Here is a 25,417-nt window from a genome sequence, read left to right as displayed (position 1 = left end):
GTCCATACTCAAGGAACCTTCATTCTCCTGGAGAGATAGAACACAAACAGATAATAATTATATGGGGTAGGGAGAGACAGAAACAAAGAAGACACCAAACAGAGCTCTAGGAATATTTGAGGAGGGAAAAAAACACCGATCAAAGGTGGGGGGCGGGGGGAGATAAGGAAGAAAGAAAGGAAAGGCTTTAAGCTTTGGCATGGTCTGAATTACTTCTCAGATTCTTAATTAAACATATCAGTATCTTAGAGAACAGAAGATCCAATAAGATATTCAAATGATAAGACAAGCTCAAGACTTAGGGCAAGCAACAAAGCTCCACCACATACTAAATACGTAATAAATATCGGTTAAATTGAATTTCAAGTTCTTCAATACTTAAAAAGATAAATGATTTTATAGGTGTGGGTATTCCCTCCATTCATGTTTAGATAGAAGCCATAGTGAGTTGGCTGGTATGATTTAAGGTCATTATCCAATGGCCAACCTTCTAGTGAGGAACCTTTCTGAATTTAGCTAAGCTAATCATGGGAAGACAAATAGTACGGCTATGGAACTGCACTTAGCTGATACTATTTTCTGAGATCAAAGGGATACCTTTATACTACAATGTGGCATTAAGATAGGACTTTAGTGAAGAATGAGAATCTTAATATTTTCAAAAAGCCCATGGAATTAAAAAACTCCTACAAGGATTTTCGTAGAGGTATTTCTGAGTATGATATTTATACAAAAAAACCCCCAAACCCTATTCCTAGGAAGACTTGACAATTTAGCATCTCTCATAGTTGAACTAACCTCAAGAGCTTAATGTATATTTATGTTTTTCCCCCTGAGGTGACTGTGTGACTGTGGAAAGACCAAGAAGGTCCCTTCTACACTGTATATTCTTATTAAGACTGTTTTATTTGAATCTGTAGCTTCTATTAATACTACAACTTCTTTACTCTAAAGTCTGAGGGTATTTTTAGTTTTGAGAACACTTGATTACATGTGAAACAACATGGTGAGAACTTTGAATTTTTATGAGCATAGCTGAGCGATTACTATTTTGGGACAGAAGAATCCCTCTTTCCTCAGACAAACCCTCAAACAAATCCCATCATTCCACTGGGACTTTGCTCTGACATATTCTCTGTCGATTTGCAATAGGCTATGGCTATATTAAAAATAGGTTGAACTGGAGACAAAGGAAGTATCCATCAATTGGGGAATGGCCAAATAAAAATGTGGTAGATGAATGTGATGCAATATTGTTGTGTCAGAAGAAATGAACAATATGAGAAATTGAGAGATACACAGGAAACCCTATATGAACTGATGCAGAGTGAAACAATCAGTCAGGAGAACAGAAATGACAACAAAAATGTAATTTTGGAAAAAAACAACAAAATGCAACCAAACTTCAGCTAACTGCAATGAACAATTTTAGTCACATAGAATAAGAGATGTCCTTTCCAGAAGAAGAGTCCTTCTTTTCAATAAAGAGGTAGGGTGGAGGATGCTGCAGATGTGAAATACTGCCTATACTGTCAGATTTGGCTATGTGTTGGCTGGTCTTAAATAATTTTCTGTTACAAAGGTAGGTTCAACAGGGTAAAATTGTGTGTGGGTATGGGGTAAATGTGGAGTGTTATATAAGGAAATGACTGATGTGAAAACAAAAGGCATGAATAAAACTTTAAAAAATCCACAAAGAACCTTCAGTGATTCCTGTCTCTTTTTTGGATTTATTTAACTCAAGCATCAAACAAAATGAACATTTCTACATAATACAGAGCAGAATGTAGAGGACTGAACAGAACTTTCAAAGCTAGCCTGCTTGCCTAGGATTTCTTCTGGCCCTTTTAATACTCTATTCTGTACATTAAAAAATACTTCAACGACGTTTTTCTTTCCTTTTCTGGCAATCCTCTATTTTCTATAAGCCATCTATTCTTCTCCACCTTAAAAAAAGAAATACAAAACTCTTGGAACAAATTTGTGAAGCCACACGAATAAATCCCCACATTGGTCATTCCTGAAAATGAATGTCTTTATTTTGTATCTTGAGGCTATCACCTCCTCCGTATTATGAGGAGGACTCCTCATTTCTTACAGGATTGAAAAAAAAGATGAGGCTATTAAGAAAACAGGGGAAAATGACTTCCTTTATCTAACAGTCCTTATCTGTTGTGGGCATCTATTTTTGGTCTTCAGAGAATAGAAAAAGTTCCTTGGGGGTAGGGAATATATCTGCGAATTCTGTATATTCCCAATAGAGACACAAGTATTGAATAATAAAATTTCATTAATATCAATATCAAATATTAAAGTGTTAAAAAATCCCTGAATAAAATTCATATGGTTGAAGAAATTTCAATTGTTACAGATCTAGAAGATTAAAAACCACAGTTGCAAGTAATCTAAATACCTGATGATGTCCAGCCAGTTGCTACTTTCCACTAATGAAAACCATTTCACATCTGTGTCCCAAAATTCAGAACTGTTGTCTGCAATAGTAGGAAAAAAGTTATAGCAACATGAAGTAAGACTTAAGAAATCAGTGTTACTTAACAGCCTCGTTTGAGATCAAGAAAGGACAACATATGTAGGAATTTAGTTTACATTCCATAACCTAAACATGAGGCTACTTTGTGAACTCATTAGTTAAAGCAGCTTCTGAACTGAGATGCCCTGGAAGAGTAGTGGCTTCCACATTAGACACTGGAGAAATATAAGAGAAATTTACATTAGTTTAAAAAAATGCTGGTAGGAAAGAAGCATTAAACTACTATTTTTTCTTAGTTTGAATATACAAACAATTCCCAATTTTAAGGAGTCAGAAAATATTGATTAGAAATAAAAGACAAAGATGTCAACATTCTGTTGGATAAAGCAGGGAGGAAACCCCACAGTATAGATTTCAATTGAATTAAGATCTAAAATCCTTAAGTCTATACACCATGACCATCAATGCATTCTCTTCTAATAGTATTTTGAGTTTCATAAAGGGCTAACACATGCATTTTTTAATAGCATTTTATTTTTCCAATTACATGTAAAGGCAATTTATAACATTCTTTTTTATAAAATTTTGAGTTCCAAATTTTCTCCCTTCTTCCTTTCTCTATGCTGGTAAGCAATTTGATATAGGTTATATATGTGCGATTATGTAAAACCTATTTCCATATTAGTCATGCTGTGAAAGAAAAAAGTTTGCAAAAGAAATACAGTTTGCAAAAGGAATAAAACCAGACACACAGACACACAAAAGTGAAGAGCATTCTCTGATCTGCATTCAGACTACATGGTTGTTTCTTTGGGTATGGATGGCATTTTCCATCATGAGCCTTTTAGAATCACCTTGGATCACTGTACTGCTGAAAAGAGCTAAGTCTATCTTAGCTGATCATCACCCAGTATTGCTGTTACTGTGCATAATGTTCTCAGGGCTCTGCTCACTTCCCTTTGCATCAGTTCACGTAAGTCCAGCTTTTTCTGAAATCTGCCTGCTCATCATCTCTTACAGCACAATAGTATTCTAATACATTGGTCCAGCTACAACTTGTTCAGTCATTCCCCAAATGATGGGTAACCTCTAAATTCCCAATTCTTTGCCACCACAAAAAGAGGGCTTTGTACATACAGGTCCTTTTTTATGATCTCTTGGGTTACAGAACTAGTAGTGGTATTGCTGGATCAAAGGATATGCACAGTGTGATGGCCTTTTGGGAAGAGTTCTAAGTTGCTCTCCAGAATGGTTGGAGGCATTCACAACAACAGCAAACATACATTAATATCCCAATTTTTCCACATCCTCTCCAATATTTACTTTCTTTTTCTGTCATATTAGCCTAGGTGTGAAATGCAAATTTGCATTCCTCTAATTAATAGTGATTCAGAGCACTTTTCCATATGACTAGAGATAGCTTTGATTTCTTCATCCGAAAACTTCCTGTTCATATCCTTTGACCATTTATCAACTGGGAAATGACTTGTATTCTTATATGACTCAGTTCTCTATATATTTGAGAAAAGAGGCCTTTATCAGAGGCATCTGCTGTAAAAATTATTCTCCAGGTTTCTGCTTTTCTTCTAGTCTTGCTTGTATTGGTTTTGTTTGTAATACATGTATTTTTAAATATGTTTTATTGGTATCTTCTGTCCTCATACCACAGTTACTTCCCATCCCTCCTCCTTCCAGATTAAATCCACATGTGACAAAGAAAAAGTAAGCAAAAAACATCTGTTAAATTAACACATATATTTATATAGAGCAAATTCAGGCCTGTTCATGCCAAATAAGGGCAAAAATAACCAGTGAGAAACTTGCATAAATCTGTCCCACTGGAGTTCACCTGGATCATCTGGGAAGGAAGCCCACCTGGCTGGGTCTACAGTATGTTTGTCAGGGAGAATCAATCAACCAACACTTATTAAGTATAGTATGTGCCAGAGCACTGTGCTGAGCCCTGGAGATACAAAAAAAATACAAAAGATAGTGTCTTCCCTCAAGAGACTTATAATCTAATGGGGAAACATGTATTCATCATTTATTATGGTGCAGAATATCTCATTACTGTATCACAACTTATTTAGGATCAAGGAATCTTTCAAAAGTGAGGTATCAAGATATCAATCACACTCTTCTGATGATCTCCCTTGCCAACTTTTAAAGGTAGAAGCAATCATGTGAATTTTATTATTTAATACTTGTGTCCATAATGAGAATGTAAAGAATTTACAGATATATTCCCTACACCCAAGGAACTTCTTTACTTTATAAAGACAAAAAAATAAACCCCCAAAACAGAAGGGGAAGAACCTGAGACTAGAATAAGGTAAGTCAACAGGAGGCCTAAATTAGAGACCTCTCTTCTACACATTTGTCAATTCTGATGGCAAGTAGCATTTGAATGTTACCTTTGAGTACAGAAAAGGTACCATCCTATCCCCAAGAGATCATAAAAATGGGAAAGGGTCCCACATGTACAAAAATATTTATAGCAGCACTCTATGTAGTTGCCAAAAACTGGAAGTCAAGGGGATGTCCATCAATTGGGGAATGGCTGAATAAATTATGGTATATGAATGTAATGGAGTACTATTGTGCCATAAGAAATGATGAACAAGAAGACTTCAGAGAGGCCTGGAAGGACTTATATGACCTGATGCTGAGTGAAAGGAGCAGAACCAGGAGAACTTTATGCACAGCAACGACCACAGTGTGTGAGAGTTTTTTCTGGTAGACTTAGATTTTTGTAATAACACAAGAACTTCTTACCAAAAAAAAAAAAAAAATCCCAATGGAGGATCTCAAGGCAAAATGCCTGCCACACTCAGAGAGAGAAATATGGAAGTCACTCACATATTGTAGCAGATCATGTTTGTGTATGTGTATGTGTTTGTGTATCATGTTCTGATTTGTTATACGATTTCTTTCATTTATCTTAGTCTGACTACATAGCATGACTATAGTGAAAATATACTCAATAGGAAAGTATATGTAGAATCTATACAGAATCGTATGCAGTCGTGGGGAGGGAGGGGGGGAGTGAGGGGTAGGTGGGGGGGATAAAATCACAATTGTATGGCAGTGATTGTTAAACATTACAAAATTAAAAAAAAAAAAAAAAAAAAAAGAAAAGGTACCATCCATCATGTGACCCACTTAGCATTTCTTTCCCCATTTGAAGAAAAGTTATCTTTGCTGTGTACTCCTCACCTATTAGGAACAGCTGTTTAAATTTTGAGTATGAAATCTGGATTTCCTGCAGGGACATGAAGGTATTTGACAGATCTTCAGTTTTTAAATTTTCATAGGGTGGCTTGTGGATGGTCTTGTACATTCTAGATATCAAAAAATACCAAGAGGTTAGAGGAGGAAACATGAATCAAAGTAACCTACAAGTATTTAAAGCTCAAAGTCCCCGTAGTAAGAGGGTATCAGCAAGTTGATAAAAATGAATATACTATTGGGTATTTTAGTATATTTCTCTAAATACTAATAGTAACAAACATAAGCACTTTTAATAATTATTAGTTTCATAAACATAAATCAAGGTAATTTACAAATATCAAGTCCATGCAGTAAAAGAACATCAGCCAACTGGAGGAAATCAATGTTATATCAGATATTTACTATTTATGTTTCTGAGGACTACTATGACTAGGCATGGCATTTTTATTTTTAAAAAAGTCACTTAGAAGAAAAAAAAGGATATAAATGTAAGAAATTACTGACCTATCCAAGAAGGCTTTTTGTATTTGTAAAATGGAGTCATCCTGGTCTTTGGGAAAAGCTGACATTTTCAGAAGGGCACAACCGTTATGGCAAGACCAACACCAAATCTAGAAAAAGAAAGAGAACATTCTTCCAGAGATCACGTACACAAGTACCCACTAGGCCAGTCAGACACTCAAACACACAGGGGACACTGCTATAATTCCAGTGAGACAAAGATGCTTTCTTAGCAGACCAACAAGTTCCCCATAGCACAGAATTTATTCATGATATTCTTTTCTCAAGAAATTCCCCAAAGGCAGGGGAAATTTGAAAAATTAGGGGTGGTTTCTGGAGTTTTGCCTTCTTTGATCATTAAATATACTTCCTGACTGATTGTGGTTTGGAATGGAAGGAAAAAAAGCTCTGCATGCCACCCTTTTATGAAAAATATACTACTGAATCTCTAAGGATTCCCCCTACACTAACAGAAATCATTTCAGATGACCAAAAACAATTCCTTCTTTAAACTAGACTGTAAATACTTCATGGATGTCAGGAACATAGACTGGCATCTTTTCTGCAACTTAAGAGTTTTTCAGAGCTATTTTGTACCCTGAGAGGTTAAATTACTTGCCCAGGGTCAAACAATTAGTATTGCATCAGAGACAGCTTTTGTGAGAAGTTTTTGCAGTAAAACTGGGGTAAAACTTTGTGAAGAAAGTCTCAGGCCAGGCTGAGTTAGCCTCCTTTTCTAAAAGCAGCAGCACTACCATCTCTGGGGAATCCCTAAGATATTTCCAGATCCCTGTTGGAATGAGGACAAACTACTAAGTATTAAAGACATAACTCTAAAGCTTTAAATAAGTTAATTTTTCTGTACATGTTTAAAGGCAAATGATACGAGCATTTGGCTTTCAGGGCATTCAGGCTTCCACAGTTACTTACAGGTACACCTCGTCCTTGAAAACATGAGATATCCTCTTCAGGAAGAGAAACAGGAACCACAAAGTAGGCTGGCAGCCTATAGGGAAAAAAGAATTCATTCTGCTATGAAAAACTGGTGTTAATTAAAGCAAAAAGGCTGAGATTCTCAAACAAAGAAATTCAAGCACAGCTGAGGACAAAGGACTATATTTCCCTGATTAATGAGGACTAGCTCCAATGTATTCTTTCTCTCTCAGGGTGGAAAGAGCACTCACTGGACAGGAAGTCACAAGACAAGGATTCTAACCCCAGGAGTGCCAAAAACTAGTTGTCTAATCTCAAAAACCCCTTTACTTCTCTGGCCCTGCTTCTTCATCTGTAAAATGAGAGTCAAGGTGTCTTCTGATGTTCCTTTCAATTCCAAAATTCTATGACATTAAGGAAAGGAAGAAGGATCAGGCTTTAGTGGAAGAGGAAACTCTCAGTTAAGGAAGAGGAAACTTCCTCTATCAATGCTGTGACTGACATTCAAAGCCTTTCATAACCTGGCGCCCTGCTACCTTTCCAGTCTTCTTATACTTTACCTCCTGACAAATACTCTCCTGCTCAGCGATGCCGACCTAGCTGTGCCACAAATAAGACACTCCACTTCTTGGCTCCAGACATTTTCTGTAGCTGTCCCTCATTCCTGGCACACTCTTCCTCAACTCCAGCTACTGACCTCTCCGACTTCCTTTAAATCTCAACTAAAATCCCTCCTTTTAGAGGAAGCCTTCCTTTCCCAAATCTAGTGCCTTCTCTCTGTTAGTTATTTCCTATTTATCCTGTATAGAGTTTGCTTTTTATGTATTTGCATATTATCTCCCTCATGAGATTATAAGCTCCTCCAAGACAGGGGCTATCTTTCTCTCTTTTTGTATCCCTAGCATTTTACATCGTGTCTGGTACATAGTAGGCTTAATAAATGTTTATTTTTTGATTCGTCAGCACATTCTCTTCAACTTATGGTCTTAGAGACTTGTCTAGAGCAGTGATCAACAAACTACAGCCTGTAGGTCAAATGTGGCCTGCTTCCCGTTTTTGTACAATGTAAGAGCTAGGGTTTTCATATTTTTAAACAATTTTTTGTTATATTTTCAAATGTAAAAACTACTTTTAGCTCATAGGTTTGTACAAAAACAGGAAGAAGGCCTAATTGGATCCTCAGGTCATAGTTTGCTGACCCCTAGCCTGGAACACCAAGAGATTAAATGACTTGTCCACGGTCACAAAAATGGCAAGGTCTGGAAACACACTCAACTCAAGAGGGAGTTGAGTATAATGATAAGGTTACAAACAAGGGAGAAGAGTAGTGCCTTTAATAGAAATAAGGAACTTAGGATGAGAGGTGGGTTGGGAAAGAAAGAGAAGTTCTGTTTTGGACATGTTGGGTCTGAGATGTTCCGGTCCACCCTGTTTGAAATGTACCACAGGCAGCTGTTGCTGAGGGCTGAGCTCAGAGCAGACAATGAGGCCAGATTTAGAGATACTGAGTCAGAGTCATCCTTGACTCTTCTCACTTCCTGACCTCCTTACCCAGTCAGATGCCAAACCTCGCTGATTCTATCTCCAGCATGTTCTCAGTTCATGAGATGACTCTCCCCTGTCCAATGGCCTTCCCAATCAGTTTCCCTAACCCAACTCTCTACCCTCCTCACTCCATCTTTCATATAGCTGCTGTGTTAATAACTTCCAAAACACAGACCAGATCACATCACTCCCCTATTAAAAAACAAACAAACAAAACCCTGCTGAAGTGCCTTATTATACCTCAGATATGATGCGATTATCTCAGGCTGCTACTTAGGAAATATCCAATCTTGCTCAGGGAAGTTAAGTGTCAGGACATAGAGTGCTGGGCCTGGAGTAAAGAAGACTCATCTCCCTGAGTTCAAATCCAGCCTCAAATACTTACTATTGTGTGATCCTGGGCAAGTCACTTGACCCTATTTGCCTCAGTTTCCTCAATTATAAAATGATCTGGAGAAGGAAATGGCAAACCATCCAGTATCTTTGTCAAGAAAATCCCAAGTAAAGTCACAAAGAATGGGACATGACTGAACAACAATCTTGTTCTAGACTACCTTCTAGACTGATGTCCTATTACTCGCTTCAACAAGCTTTCTGTTCCAGTCAAAGTGACATAGAAGGTATTTCCTAAACTTGGCATTCCATCTCCTATCTCTGCCTTTGCCCAGACTGCACTGAACTGCACACCCTCCTGGACCTCTGACTCTTAAGACTTGCTAGTCTACCTCAAGGCTCAGCTCAGGTACTGCCTCTTCTGGGAAAGTTTTCCTAACACATCCAGTCCAGTGAACAGCGCACCTTTAGACAGTATTTTATAGCTTCTGCAAAGCACTTTATGTCATTTCATTGGTCCTATTAACAAACCTGGCAGGTGCTATTATTTCTCCATTTTCAAAGATGAGGAAACAGGGCTAAAAGAGAGTAAATGATTGCTGATAATTTCAAAATCAAGTCTTCCAAATTGCCACTTTAGGATTCCATTCATCAGAGCCACACTACAACTGTTAACTGCCCTTTCTCACTTTCAATTACCCTGTATTTAAGTGGCATGTGTACATAAACAAAATGTTACTTATTACATTACAAAGGTTTTTATTTTTGTTGCTGCATCCCCAGCACCTAGTAAACTATATTTTGAAGAGAGGCAATAGGAGTAATGAACTGAGGGTCAGTCTTGGAACCTGGTAGACCTGGATTCAAGTCCCACTCCTGACACATACCAGCTGTGTGATCCTGGGCAAGTCATTTCATCTCTGAATGCTCAAAGCAACTCTTTTAGACTTTAAGATGCCAAGAAGATGATGAGTTGCATTGGTAGAAAGAGTTTCCTCATCAAGAGGTCCCTGTACCAATGAACCAGAGATCCAGTCCCTATCCCTATACCTGAAAATAGGGGTCTGAATAACCCCATAAGGCTGTTATGAAAATAAAATGAGATGATTTATGTAAAGCACCTTACAAAATTAAAATGTTATTAAAACTTCAGCTATTATCCCACAGAGTAAACAATAAAATGTCTGTTGAACTAAATTCCTTTCTTAGTGGTCTAGACAGAGGAAGGCAAGTGATAACGTCTAAGCATGTTTCCTTCTGGGTAACGGAGGCACCGAGAGCTACCATATCAATATCTATCAACAATAACCAGCCAAGCTGTAGCAGCAAGTCCAGCCTGCCCATCATATCCAAGACAGAACTTCTAAAGCCTTAAAAGCAGCATATCCCTTTCTCCCTACTAATATTTTTACTGTACAGCAAATGTGTCAACTAGTCCCAAATACTAGATCTTCAGAGATATATTTAAACAAGGTAAGCGTTTACTGGACTGAATTTTAAAAATGTCTCACATTAAGTTACTATTTATTAAATGTCTACAAATCAAATGCTATACAGAAAACCATGAATGGTTTTTAAATGGAACCAGGTATGAAGCCCCAATTCTCAGAAGCAACCCTGGTTCCCAACAAAGCAGCTCTTTGCTTCTTCCTCTTAAATAGCCTCTTTCTTCAAGGAAAGAAACTAAAATTACCAGTGGCATGAAGAAAAATGTAACCATGAGGCAAGTAGGGAGAATTCCATTTGGAGTGGAGAGTGGGCTCTTTGTTAAGTGCCAACACCTGCACTGTACTGGCAAGCCCACTAAAGTGATCTCCAACAGAAACGCTTCAAAATTTCCCCTCAAGCTTCTACCTGAGGTTAGAAGAGTCAGAAAATATCTGGCAGACAGAGGAATAAAACAAGATATCCTCAAAAAATGATACAAAAACCATACTGTTTTCCTTTTAGGAATTCTAAATTTATAAGTAGTCTTGGTCTGTAGTAAATTCTATACATTAAGGTGTTACTGGTAGGCATTTTGGGTTATTCTTCTCCCAGAGGGCATGAGGACCTGACATGCCCTTTTATTGTCCTGGGTGGGGATCTGCCAGAAATCAGAAGTTAGGGTGCTCAAGGCCGCCAGATTTGTGACTGTAAGCAAATATACTGCTTTTTTAAGTCAATGAAAGAAATTCTCCTTAGGGTGTTAAATACTTTGGGAAAGAGTTAAAACGTAGAATTTGTCAAGTTGTAACAACCTTGAGTTGTTGAGGGATAAAATGAGATCATACCTGTGGAATACTCTGCAAATATTAACTTGCCACTTTAAATGTTAGATGTTACTAGCTGACTGATGCACACAGGAACATAACACAACTGCTCACGTCCGTGACCTCCCTGACAAGACGTGTTTCTAAGGACAATTTGTGACAAAGTACAAAATACATCTCAACAGGTGAATAACTCACTATTAATCCCTTTTATTTATCTAATAATCTATGGATTAACCTAACATTCTCTGAATGTTAAGCAGAAGGTTCTCACAGGAGCTATCAAACCGGAATGCCTACAGGATAGACGTGCTTCAGGAATAATAACAATGCTAACCACAGCAGTTACCATTTCTATAGTATTTTAAGCTGTGAAAAGTACATTATCTCATTGGATCCCAGCAACAACTCTGTGAGGTAGGTGGTATTATTGTGCCCATTTTACAGAGAAGAAAATTGAGGCTGAGGGAGAGTAAATAACTTGCCTAGGGTCACAAATGTTTAAGGCTTGGTTTTAAGAACAAACTCAAAAGCGTGTACCTCATTAATAAATGAGCACACAACATTTAAAAAGGTTGGTGGAGAGAAAACTGATGCAAGCAGGGTAACCTTTGGGAGTTTAATTATTTGGGCAATCTGTCTACCAGTTGCTTCACAACCCCATATGAGGTCATGACCCACAGTTTAAGAAGTACTTAAGGGATTTCCAGTGGAAAAAGTTTAAGAAGCTCTGGTCTAGAGAACTGAGAACTTGTTTAAGTCATTATGTAATGGTTCTTAACTTTTTTGCGAAAGTACTTATTTTGACAGGAAGCTGAAACCTATGGATTCCTCAGAATAATATCTTTAAATGCATAAAAATATACAGGATTACAAAGGAAACAAATTATATTAATAAAAGCTAGTATCTATATAGTGCTTTATAAACACATTTTTATCTTCCCAACATCCCTGGGAAGTGGGTGCTATTATTACCCCCATTTTACAAATGAGGAAACTGAGGCACAGAGAGGTTAAATGATTTGCCCAGAGTCACACAGCTGGTGTTTGAGACCAGATTTGAACTTTGGACATTCCAGTTCCAAGTACTGTGTTCTAACCACCAGCGCAGCCTCTTATCACAGAAATATTAAGAAAACCAGAGACACAGGAGACAGGATAAGAATTCCTGCTATAAAGAGATCTGGAAAAGAGTATGCTTTAGGCTTGGTGTATCTATCCAAGTGACATGGGACCCAAGTCTTAAGCAGTAATATAATGGTTTAACCACTTTTCTTTACTGCTTTTATTCTTGGTTCAATATAGTAGTTCCCTTAAAGATTCGTCTGGCCAAGTAAAGAACAAACATGAGGAAAATCCCCCTTTGCCAGCATTTACTTGCTGGACTAAGCCATATTGCTTACCAATTATTACAGATGCTCTGTTTTTACGTGTGCTGGACTTAACAACAAAAAGTTACCCCGAAAGTTTTACCATCAAGCTACTCAACTGAAGAGATTCTAGAGCATGAAATAGGGTTGAAAACGAGGCATGTTAGGTTCAAATCCCACTAAATACATTCATGCCCTGATAAGAAAAGGTCATGGCTCAGGCTGGCACCTGACTACAAGACTTGATAGAATCTACTGATTAACAAATCTACTTGTTGGGAAAACATCTTTGAGCAGAGAGACACTATTTAACTATGAAATGCTGTAAAGATGACAGGGATTTTAGGAGACACTGAGAGACCCTCTTTAAAATGAGCATCAAGAACTAAGTTTCTAAAAGGCGCTGAGCTCCTAGGTAAAAGAAGCTGTACATTTGAATTCTGCATAGCGCAGTTCTGAAGCCTACACAATAACGCCTTTTGGCATTTTCAAGGTTTCTTTTAAAAAGCACAATATTAAAACCTTACTTTTCCCAGACTTTATAGCCTTCGTTGGCACTCACTGCTTTGTACTTTAGGCTTCCTTTCGTTCGCTCCAACTCCCAATGCCAGTCCATAATGGTGTCAAACAACAAAGTTTGGTGTGGGGGGCCTGTGGCTAACAAAAAAAAAATAAGGGGATTAAATGAGATTTTCACGAAGCACTAAAATTGCAGTTATGTGAAAGGGGAATCTCAGATTTGAGATCCTTCCCTTTTTCATGAGCCCCCATCAACTTAACTTTTACAAATACACTTCATTTTTACAAAACCATTAATTTCTTACTCCTAATCTTATCCCAAAGGGTGATCAAGGAATCTGGAAGACCTTGGTTAAGGACTACATGTGACAGATACAAAGCTATGTGACCAGGAACAAGTCATTCACTCCTAGTGGTTCAAATCTCCAGGACTGTAAATTTCAGAGGAGCTGCACTGATGAAAGCAATTTTCACACAGGGAGTCAGTTCTTATACCAATGAAGAAGTCAGATCCAAATCAAAAAAGCAAAAATTTCATCCTATTTTCTTCATTAACAAATGACTGTCATTTCACATGACACAAAGATATTCTGATTGCTATTTTCTCACAAAACCCCACACCCAGCTACATTTTTAGCCAAATTATGCAATAATTTAGCTCCTCAAAGAGGCATTAAACTCTGAAGAAAGGTTTGGCAGACACACTGAAACAAAAAACGCATTTTTTTAGCCTTACCACAATGTACAGAAAGACACAAGGCTGATTTTGGGCAAGTGTCAAATATTTCAGTGTAAACCACCCTTTTATTTGAGGGTAGACGGCCACCAAAAGAGAATTTTTCTAGTTTAGCAGCTATAGTAGTCATACAATAGCATGTGTCATTCCCCTGGAAGGGAAATCAAGATTCCTGGGGATAGGTAGGGAGAAAGCAGTCATTCAGATACGGAGGCAACAGATGATCATCTCTCTGCCTCACCTGATGTCCGCTCCCATTTGTGAGTGGTGACAAAGGAGCTAGAAGGGAGAGAAGTATCTGGCTGTGACCACAGTCGGGTGAGGACACTTGCCAAGAGAGTCTCAGATGTTTTGCTCAAACTGAAGTGAACCATTTGGTTCAAATGTCTATCACTGCATATCTGAAAATAAAGAGGCTACTGAAAGATTACCTGTCCGATAAAATCTGTAAATCTGTGCCCTCCATTTTGAATAACCCCAGGGCATAAGCATAAATAAACCGTCCACAGAATAATATATACCAAAAAACCCCAAATCAAACAAACCAAAAAAAGCCAAAACAAACCAAAACAAACAAAACAAAAAACCCCAAAGCTTTCCTCTATGGCTTGAACTGAATCAAGACAGTAGCTGCCCAGCTAGTAAAGTGAAACTTACAAAGGTCTCAAAGACTACGTCACTCAGGTCCCACAGTTAAATTTTCAGAGAGGCAAGTCTTTCTCTGAAAGCATAATGAAGCTTTTAGGGAGTCTCAGTGAAATACATTAATGAATTATTAGGGCAAATAATGGTTACAACAGGTTGTCCAGACCAGGGGTGTCAAACTCATAGTTAGGATGTGGCAAGGAGTGCATGAAACTAGATTCAAATGCAATTGGGAAACACTTAAAATAAATAAAATACAATACAACATAGATAATGTTAATTTACAGTATTATAAGTCATCAGGTGGGGAAGAAATTTGTTTCTATTTGAGTTTGACACCAATGACACAGATTACAAACTTCTCATCTCTTCAAATTCCCTCATATTTGATTTCTAACTTAAAATTAGCCAAATTAATTGCTAAATTTAACATCTATTTGTATAAAATTCCTCAATGAGGGTAGTGGATGAGAGACGAGAAGGGTGGGCATAAAAACTGTTAGAGAAGATTCTCGCTGAGGGACATAAGTTAGTACAGATGAATAAAATGGGCAGGGTCAATTGAGGTAAGGTTCTTGGCATGCTGATCAACATATGTTAGGGTGGAGAGAAAAGTTAAAAACTGGCTAGGCGAGAAATATTCACAGATTGTGTCCAAGTTCCAGGAATCAAGAGAGAAAGCTAAAATAAAGCCAAGAAGGGCATAGAATTAATTCAAGTACAGCATAATTTCTAAAGCAGCAAACTTTCCAACTATTTACAATAACTGGAAGGAATTAGCATCTCTCATGTAATTATTTTCATATTAGAACAAACTTTGTTCCATACATCTACATTATTATATTAACTGGCACCTATAAGAATAACTCTAAAGCACTCTGTAAAGCTTGACTGTTTTCCGAAACAAAACCAAATTAAATGATAATCAGCACAGTTTTAGTGAATGTGTGCAAAGGTATGCTTGAAGCAGCTCAAACCACCTTGCAAGAGCCAATTATTAAATTATCAGTGTGAACATTTATATCTCAGGAAAAATCAGCAAATGCTACAAACCAGGGCTTCATTTATTGTTTTGCTGATAGTTTAGGCTTAAGAAAGTGATGGAGAAAATGTTAATAATGCAGAGCAAACTTTAAAGTGTGTTAACACAAATTTCTCCCCCTAGAGAGCTGGTTGTTAAATATTAATATGTGTGTGTGTGTGTTTTGTGTTCAGTCCTGAGATTTTATCAGTGACTAGCAATTATTCTGCAACTTATAGGGATTTCCTTGGAAATTAATGAAATATAAATATGGAATGGCTGGTTTGGAGAAACTCTATTCACATGTTGACACCTTGAAGTGAAAGGCCCAGGTTCATCTAGTAAGTATGTGTCAGAGGTGGGATCTGAATCCAGATCATCCAGATTAAAGTTTATAGTTTAATTCTATGAAAATTGGTCATAGTATGCTTACCATATCGTGACAGCTGTTTAGTACCCAGAATGTCTGACTAAGCAGAATACTTCAGGACCAAGTACGCCATAAGAACATACACTACTGCATTCTAGAATGCCCTTTACGTGCCTTTGGAAACTCCCACATCATTCCACAGGCCATTTCTCTGAGATATGTCTGGAAGCCTATGGGGCCACTGGAAAGCAAGGCAGCTCAGGACAAAGAAAGCATGGCAAACTGGCTGATCTGGAGGCCAAATTGAGACAACAAAAAGAGTGGGAGGATGGTTAGCAGTGGATGCCTTCTCCATCACTTGGAGCAAGTGTTCAGAGCATGTGCTCCAGCCAAATTCCCAGGCTGCCAGGCAGTCACGGCTCCTCATTCTGCTGACCACAACATTAACAACAAAATAGGCTGATTGATCTCAGGAGAACTAGACTCTGAGCCAAAGATTTATCACTCTGACTTCCAAAATTTCTTTGTTTTGGCTCCCTTTTTCAGAAAGACTAAAAAAAAAAAAAGACACTAGTATAAAGGGTCTTAACCTGGGGTCCATGAACATTTTTTTCTAAAAAATATTGTGATAACTATATTTCAATATAGTTGGTTTCCTTTGTAATCCTATGAATTTTGTTTTATACATTTTAAATGTTATTATGAGAAGGGGCTTCACCAGACTTTCAAAGGGGTGCATGGCACAAATAATGTCAATTAAGTGCCAACATACTACAGCAAAGGCTGAACTTGTGGTAATTAGGTGTTTTTCACACCAAGGCCATTTCTTTTTAATGTGTTTGTATTTGTTGTACCCAATTATTTCTCTTATTATTCATAAGCCTTTTAACATGTAACACATTCTCTAGACACTCCCAGAGCAAGACATTTTAAAAGGACAGAAAATTGAAGTATCTGTTTCAGTTTGTGTTTTTCTATATTCTAAGCACACAGAGCTACAATTTACAAAGTCTACCTTTCCTAAGAATCAACCAACCTGTTAAAACGCTAAACATTGGAGTTCAGCGACTGAAAAGCTATGGACAAAAACTTAATTTTTCCTTAGCCTTAAGCAACCTACGAAGGCCAAACTGAGACAGAAACCAAAGCAAGAAGGAAACAGAAAGAGCAGAAATAAAGCGAGCATAATTTTGATCCTTATTTCTCCTCCTGACCCCTACTTCCACGTCCACTGGAATAGTAGAAGAAAAAAGTTGCTCACTCTCAAAAAACAAGAGAAAAAAAGAACATAAAAATCGCATACCTGTATTGTTTTGTTTAGCACTTGCATAGGAAAATAGAAACAATCGTTTAAGTAGTTTAGGAGCCTGGGTATGATGAATGATGCCGCTGACAATCTAGGAAAAAAGTAACCGCCATCAAGTTATTAAGCAATAAAGACCTAAAACATAGTTAAATTTTGTCCAGGAAAATATCAGAGAAGAGAAGCTTGTAGTTTTTAAACAGAGCCAGAAACACATTAAGAAAGATGGCCCATGGCCCCTTACGACAGCTCAGTTAGCCAGGTAAGCTCAAGTTTTAAGAACAGTTCTCAGAGCCTTCAGTAAGTAATTAGATTGCCAAACACATGGGCAAAAGTGTTGCAAATGGTGTTTTTTCTTAAAAATTGAATTTAAGTGCCAACACAATGATTAATAAAATTTTAAATACAATCCCAGACTCCAGACTATTTATATTCTTATATTCTAATTATATTTATATAATTAATTTATATTTATATTTGCTAATAAAAATATTTCAGCTTAATTTTTTTTTAAAAAAGAAACTTGTTTTGTTGTTTCTTGATTTTTTTTCTGTCTCTGTATATGTGAAGGTAACATAATAAGAGTCATGGCTCTGGAGTCAAACCTTTATTAAGCGCCTACTATATACCAGGCAGAGCTATACACTGGAAACAGAATGAAAGGTCAGTCCCTGCTCTCCAGGAGCTCACAGTCAAATGGGGAAGATAACATGCAAGCAACTACATACAATCTACATACACCAGATCAAGTGGAAATGATGGAGAAGAGGTACTAGAATTAAGGGGACTAGGTTCAAATTTCATTCTGACACTCCCCAAGTGACTTGATGCAATAACAATAATAATGATAGCTAGTATTTTCATAGTGCTTTACTTCAATTACCACGATACAACAGTCTCGTGAGGAAAGTGCTATTATTGTTCTCATTCCACAGATAAGCAAACCAAGACAAAAGGAGGTTAAATAACCTTCTCCAAGGTCAAATCAGTCCATTTTACTGCCTGTTAGGAAAGCACACTGAAACTACATATTACAGTAATCTTTTGGAACTACCCAAACTTACTTACCCCCAACCTCCCCTCCTCCACTTAGTAAGGACAACAAAGCTGACTACAGAAATCAGCCTGAGATTAAGATGAATCTATACAAACTCAGATATCCCACTAACTGGTAAACAACTAAAGAGTGGGACAACGCATGGATGTTATATGCCATAAAAAGAAAGCAAACAAACTGAATTCCCATCAGATTTCCACTGAAAAGTTTAATGTGATAAAAAGTCTTACTGTATGTTCTATATCTCGTTAAGTAAAAGTACAGAACAGTGATTAAAGTAAAATGGTCCTAGTCATTGTTTTGAATTCACCTGGCCCTGGACAATTAAGGTTTACTGACTCTCCAAAAGCACAGCCCTTTCTGTAAGATTCTCAACTTCCCTCAATGAACCTATAGCTCTCTCTTCCTCACCTCAACACTTACTTTCAAGACTTCCATTTTTGTTTTTCCTGGGGCATCAAGGTCATAGACATATCAACTTCTGGTTGAGAAGCCAACCACTGAGGGGTAGATTGCTACAGGCCTTCTCTCTTTAGTCTATCCCACCTGTAATGCCCCTCACTGCCTTCACAGGGAACTACTCTGACTTACCATTTCTCTGCCTGGTGAAGGACTGGAAAGCAATATGTGAAAGAATGAAGGCCCTCCGAAGTTGGCAGTATACTCTCTGAAAATGCATAGCTGGCTTAATTGGATTTTGAGTACAGTCCAAATGCAAGACTGCATCATGGCATCATATTAAAAAAAATTGTTGAGACGAGCTGTTCTTTTTCTCCCTTTTTTGCAATATAAGCAAAACAAACAATCCATTCTCTCCCAGGATTCCAGGGGGGGAAATCTAAAGGGAAATGAATTCCCCAAACATATGCAAATAGTTACCCTCTTAACTTCCTCTTCTTTGGTGTACCTCAGGCAGAAGTGAAATACTCGGAGGTCTTTGCAGTGGATGATGAGCTTTTCAGGGTATTTCTTCAGTTGTCCAAACAATGGTTTTTTTTTCTCATCAAACACTACAGGGAAACAAAGTTCAAGTCAGCAAATCAGACGAGAAAAGAAAATTGGGTTACAAAGGTACAAGCGCTAAGAAGCTCATGTTTGAAGAATCAAGGCAGTGAGAGAAAAGCAGTGCTTGTTCTTGAAGATGACCTCACTGAGCAACAGCTCCACTTACACCCCAGTCTCTGCGCAGTCATGTTTCTTCACTCCGCACACAATACCAGCAATGGAATAGGCTGATTACTCTCAGAACTAAACCTCAGTGATCTGAAGAAATCAGGATCCTAAAACTAAAAACTACTAAGGTAAGACATCATCAGGGGAAACCCATCTAATACAGGGACCATGGTTCTAGGGTGAAGGGAATGTCTGAATGTATCCATTTTCTCATTTTTGCTCAGTAGTTTCAGTCATTTTCGACTTTTTGTGACCCCATTTGGGGTTTTCTTGGCAGATGCTGGAGTGGCTTTTCATTTCCTATGTGGTGAAGCAGATAGGGCACCAGGCCCTGGAGTCAGAAGGACTTGAGTTCAAATCTGGGCCACTCACCTAGTAGCTGTGTGACCCTGGGCAAGTCACTTTAGCCCTGTTTGCCTGAGGTTTCTCATCTGTAAAACGAGCCGGAGAAGGAAATGGCAAACCACTCCAGCATTTCTGCCAAGAAAACCCCAAATTGGGCCATGAAGAGTCAGACATGACTGAACAACAACATTTCTTCTATTTCTTCTTCTATAACTATTCGTACTTAGCACGCTAGAATCATAGTAAATGTTTAATGAATTCCACAGCTCTAAACTGGTTAAATTCTGAGTAAGAAGGATGTTGCGAACAGTAGGAAGAAAGGAAGCCTAAGACAGCCCAGGCAAATTCTTTGACACTAGCAAAGAATGCATCAATTCAGGGTGCGGTGGATTTGGAATTAAGTGAGCTCTGCTCCTCAGTTTAAGAGGATTGAGAGGCAGTATTGGTGAAGTTGATATGTCACTGAATTTGGACTAAAAAAAGACCTAGGTTCAATTCCTACCTCAGACACAAACTAGCCATGTGACTCTGGGTCAGTCACTTCAGCTCCCTACTTCTGCTTCATCAGTTTTGGAATGAATGGGGTGGACTAGATAGTCTCAGAGGTCCCCTCTGGCTCTCAATCTATGATCCTCTGACAGATTTGATGAGATCAGCCTTTGAGGGACACCCTAAAGAGTCAAAGTTATTACTGAACTTGGACCTGACACTGCATGCAGAAGAGATTTTCAAGATCTGCTTGTGTGTGATACCTTAAAACTTCACAAAAAACATACTTACCTCCATAAATTTGGTCAACACAGTGTAACGTAATATCGTTTTCTCCTATCACCTTATTCTTAAATTGAGGCTCCTAAAAAAAATCAACATGAACAAATAAGTCAGAATCCGTAATGTTCAGGATTGAGAAATGTACAGACTGAGTCAGTATCTTCCTTACAAATTCCAAGAATGTTCAGAAAAAGTGACCACACTTCTGGGTAAGACATGCAGATACATGGCACAGACTGCAAGCTAAAGAACCCTACACTTTCCAAACATCCATGGTTAACTTCTTGCTCCTTTGTTGTTCCAAATTAGGAGGCACAGGGCCAAACAACATCCACTCTATTTAGGGAGAAAGGAAATACGGCTTAACATCTTTCCTCTACAAATTCTAAAGTCATAGAAATCCTACTCACCTATAAAAGTGAGCAAACCCAAATCAAGAAAGAGGAGAAAAGACCAAATGATACAAGCTTCTAGTAAAATGCATTCTTCATAAATTTCCACAAGAGGATGTAAGGTTAATGGTGGGTAGGGAAGAGTTAAAGATCTTCCCCTCCTATTAATAGGTCTCAGATACCTTTTGTTCATTTCTAATGAGGCACTGGGTCATGAGGGTCCTGCTCTGAGGTGCAGTTTTACTTTGGGGCTCAATCGTTGGGAGAGTGTTCCTGTAATTAGGCAGATGAGACTCTGGGTAGCTGCTAAGGAGCCCTATCTTTGAAACCCAAGTGTTGGTGTTTCTCTCTCTGGTAACGATGTCTATACTGTCTATGGTAAGAGTTGGAAGCCCTGTCTGTTGGTCTTTCTGTTTGAAATTTCTGTTTGTATTTTCTCTTAAGTTCAGGGTGCTGACTTTTTCCTCCTGAATGAAGTGTATGATCCATATACTTGATTGAAGTAGATTACTGACCCCTCCAAAGTTGCTTTCCTTTTAGAAAAGCAGATCTAAGAATCTGTAGAGTAAGCCCTCCTGTGTATGCTGAGGTCCTTGCTGATACAGAGGAATGGAAGACTCTTAATGAGAGGACAAAGTGGCACTAGTGGATCACAGTCTTCACTAACACCATGGCCCTATTTAAAACTGGAGCTTGATAAAGGGCAAGTTTAAACAGGAATCAGGAAGTGATCTCTGCTCTATACTACGAGTTGTCCACATTTTTCTTTATATGTAATGTTTGTTTCTTCATCTTGTCGACTCAAGAGTCCCAACTCCACAAGGGCAGGAACAATTTCTTATACCTTCTATCTCCCTAGTGCCTAGCACGAAGTATTCTATAGAAACTTCTAAATTTTGATGGAGGAACTGTCACTAGTGTGAGTACTTCACCTACCAGTGAAGATAACAGCTCCTTTATGCTACATACAATGGCTCTTGTACATATTGCTCCATGGATCTACAATGCAATGAAATGATATCCTGGAGACCTTCCTGAGTCATTTAATGTTTTTATGTACATCTGTGCAGCATTTAGGTTGTCTACCTGTTATCCTTCACTACACATCCAACCCAGCTCCTCTTCTATTCATATACATTCCTGAGAACAGGTTTTTTAATACCATATTTCACACCCAAGGTATTCTTAGTAACAGGCTACAGTCTAATTATCTGGACTTGGCAAATGTAAGTCAGCTTGTAAACGATACCAGTACAAAGTTTCATAGAGGTCCTGCTACTAAAAGGAATAATCTGAGGATAGAGACTGTTTTTTGCTTTTTTTTAAATGCCCTGTGTTCACAGTAAGAGCTTAATAAACATTTTTGACTGATCAGTGAAGATAGGAGATAGAAAAGAAATTCTGTGTGTGTGTGTGTGTGTGTGTGTGTGTGTGTGTGTGTGTGGAATGGGGAAGAGAGAAAATAAGAATATATGTATGTATATATATGTAAACTAGAAGCCTCTAAGAGGCTATTGTAATAGTCTAGGTAAAAGTATCCTCATACATTATCATCCAATGTAGACTCATCTCCGAGGAAGGCAATCTTGAAGTCTGTGCAAATGAGTTTTCCACAGATTCCATGCTGACCTGAATCATCCTGGATACACTTAAGCACTGTGCTGGCTTCACAAAGCAGTTGTTCACCTAATCAAAAAATAAAATAAGCACATGAATTGTCCATGAATAATATAAAAAATTAAAGACTTACAACATATACTCTGTGTGTGTCTATATGTAAAAATACTACTGACCCTTATATATATTTTTAATGGATTGGGATGGAATGAAAAAATTTTGTGAGACTGAATTATAGCACGAATAATCAAGCATTAAGATAAGCAAAGTCAAAATGGACCGACAGGTCTATGATGGACATTTTCCTGGATAAACTTGACTTAGGGAGATGCAAGTTTCTAAGGAGATGATGTTCATCAGGCCTACACCATCAAGAAGACATAGTAGCAAGATGGCCAGTAACTCATTTTAGACTAGACAGATAGTTCATGAAATCTCTCCCCTGGGTGGCTGAAAGAGTAAAATGTTGCTAATATATCTATAATCTAGAACCTCCAACCAGTTTTACGGCCACATTTTCTATTTGGGCAGGGGAAGGGGACCTGATAGAGTCTTCTTGGCTCCTTGGTTGCAAGGTTGGCAGTTGGTTAGCACAGGTGTGAGGCACAGCAGCTTCTTGCAAAATCATCATAATCACTTGGAGTTTGGTTCCAAGGATAAAGAGCACAGCACATGCTCAGCGTACAGAGGTAGGGGTTGTCTACTCTCAAGAAGAAGAAAAGCTCACGTTTTCTGGAAGTTCATCATATATGGTAGGAAAAAGTAATGGCATGCGGTGAAAGATTGGAGACACAGTATAATCAGGAAGGGGAAGAAACTATTTCCTCTAAAAAGCAACTCCCTTACAATATACACACTCCCCACCACCCCTGAATACACATATATAAAAGAGATGAAGAGAAAAGGAAGAAACAAATTATCTTCTTTATAAATTTCTTGTAGTGTCAGTACAATTATTCCACTTCAATTCAACACTCCATATAAGACCAGAGATAAATTTTTGATGCCCCAGGATTGGCAAGATAACACAGACCAGCATTAATGTACCTTCTGTCTTTAAGAGAGTAAATAACTGCTTTCAGTTTAAAGAGTGATGTAATAAAGGAGGTGTTTATCCAATGAAGGTTCATCCAATAGTTCAATCTCTGGAGACAGTAGCGTTTGGAGAAAATACATACACAATAGCTAAGTAATTTATTCAGTGTTCAAAATAGTTCCAGAAAAGGCTCTTTAGTTAAGCTAAAAGGAGAAACTTGCTTTTTTTTTTTTTTTTTAAAGGCTTCCTGTGATTTAAACTCCCTGAAATGGCTTTTATAAGTTTTTCCACTACACTTCTCCCCAAAACAGAAGGACACCATCCTGTGGCTGAAACACTTTAAACTAAAAATTAATATAAGGCAGTTAATTGGAGTTTTTCTAATACTAGAGGGAAATAATATTTTGAAGCACAGTATGCAGCTGTAGATTGTACATTAATTTGTGTGTACAAGGATAAAATTCTTTCCAAAGAGGGAGAACATGGCACAGTATACAGAGTGCTAGCTTCGGAACACATGCTAGCTGTGTGACTCTGGGGAAGTCCCTGGAGGCAACTCTCTCAGACTCAAAGTTGTAGATCTATAATGATAGAGGAAAGTTTCCTACACAAATGAAATCACAAGTCTAGAACTAACAAAAGAAAAATAATCTTTTAGATTCTAAGTTGTCTAAGAGGAACAGCACTCCTAGAGGCCTAGTGAAATCTGATAGACTTATGGTTTTCTGCTACTTCTTGGCTGAACCTGACTTTTTGGTGATGCTAGGGATGCCCAAGTCAAGTTGGCTAAGAGAGGTTCCACATGTAATAGATACAGCTGTTTGTGCCACAGAGTGCCAGGCATGGAGTAAGAAAGACCTGAGTTCAAATCTGGCTTCACATACTAGCTGTGTGACCACAAGCAAGTTACTTAACTTCTGTCTGCCTCGGTTTCCTCAACTATAAAATGGGAATAATAACAACACCTACATCCCAGGGCTGTTGAGAGGATCCAATGAGATAATACGTGTAAAATGCTTAGCAGAGTGCCTAGCACAGAGTAGGCACCATATTAATGCTAGTTATTAGTAGAGATCAAAGGGTGGTCCAGGTGATGGCTGAAGTTCCTTTCTCCACAAAAAATCCTCCAGAGAGGTAAAGAAGACCTTCCACCTACTCTGTATATATGCTGTATGTGCCAAGGTAGTAACATGCTTTTCCACCACTGGAATGTGAGCATCTTGAGGGAAAGGATCATGTTTTTACCTTTCTTTGTATTTCCAGCACTTAATAGTGCCTGGAAGACAGTAAGCACTTAATAAATGCCTATTATTTGACTGAGAATCTGTATACCTACTCCAAGTAGTTAATCAGTCACAAACCTGGAGGCAAGTTGTTGAGGAGAATAAGGAACAGCTGATGTCGTTACATTCATGACTCCACAGAAACATTCTCACTAAAGCAAGGTAACAAGTTCTTCTTGCTTCTGAACAGTCAGGAAAACAAAGACTTACTCTGGTTGCAGAATTATTCCCTTTATCTTACCCTTTGGAGGGAATGAAATAAGTCAATCACCAAGAAAAGCCCGGCCCTGCTTGTGCTAGGCACTGCCTCCCAATGCCCACAGTCATGCATTCAGTTTTCAAACCAGCTCCAGAAAAAGGAATAGGTGGAAGACTGAAAAACGCTTCTAGCACTTTAAAATCCTTGCCAGAAAAAACCTTCATGAAGTCTTTTTTCAGCTAGGCTTCTCCCAAGATCAGACAAACCTGTGACCTGGAACACTCGAGACTTAGG

The 25,417-nt window shown here is 38.1% G+C and overlaps 1 protein-coding gene across 3 annotated transcripts in view; it reads right to left on the bottom strand.

Moving 5' to 3' along the window:
• MTMR12 (myotubularin related protein 12) overlaps positions 1–25,417 on the bottom strand; it is a 90,400-nt gene that overhangs the window by 20,931 nt on the left and 44,052 nt on the right. The window contains exons 3-11 of one of the 3 annotated variants that reach the window (XM_072605909.1): positions 22,535–22,674; positions 20,606–20,678; positions 19,187–19,317; positions 17,251–17,344; positions 13,184–13,313; positions 7,154–7,229; positions 6,227–6,333; positions 5,708–5,832; positions 2,414–2,492 (exon numbers count right to left, since the gene is read on the bottom strand). In XM_072605909.1, coding sequence (XP_072462010.1) covers positions 2,414–2,492; positions 5,708–5,832; positions 6,227–6,333; positions 7,154–7,229; positions 13,184–13,313; positions 17,251–17,344; positions 19,187–19,317; positions 20,606–20,678; positions 22,535–22,674 — 955 coding nt within the window. Of the gene's footprint in view, positions 1–2,413; positions 2,493–5,707; positions 5,833–6,226; positions 6,334–7,153; positions 7,230–13,183; positions 13,314–14,152; positions 14,313–14,568; positions 15,045–17,250; positions 17,345–19,186; positions 19,318–20,605; positions 20,679–22,534; positions 22,675–25,417 lie in introns of those variants that run through there. The other 2 variants (XM_072605908.1, XM_072605910.1) reach the window with 2 other exon arrangements.

This window comes from Notamacropus eugenii, chromosome 4 (genome assembly GCF_028372415.1).
Source record: "Notamacropus eugenii isolate mMacEug1 chromosome 4, mMacEug1.pri_v2, whole genome shotgun sequence".
NCBI lineage: Eukaryota > Metazoa > Chordata > Mammalia > Diprotodontia > Macropodidae > Notamacropus > Notamacropus eugenii.
The sequence above is the reverse complement of the archived record's forward strand: the minus strand, read 5'-3'. Positions and strand labels throughout refer to the sequence as shown.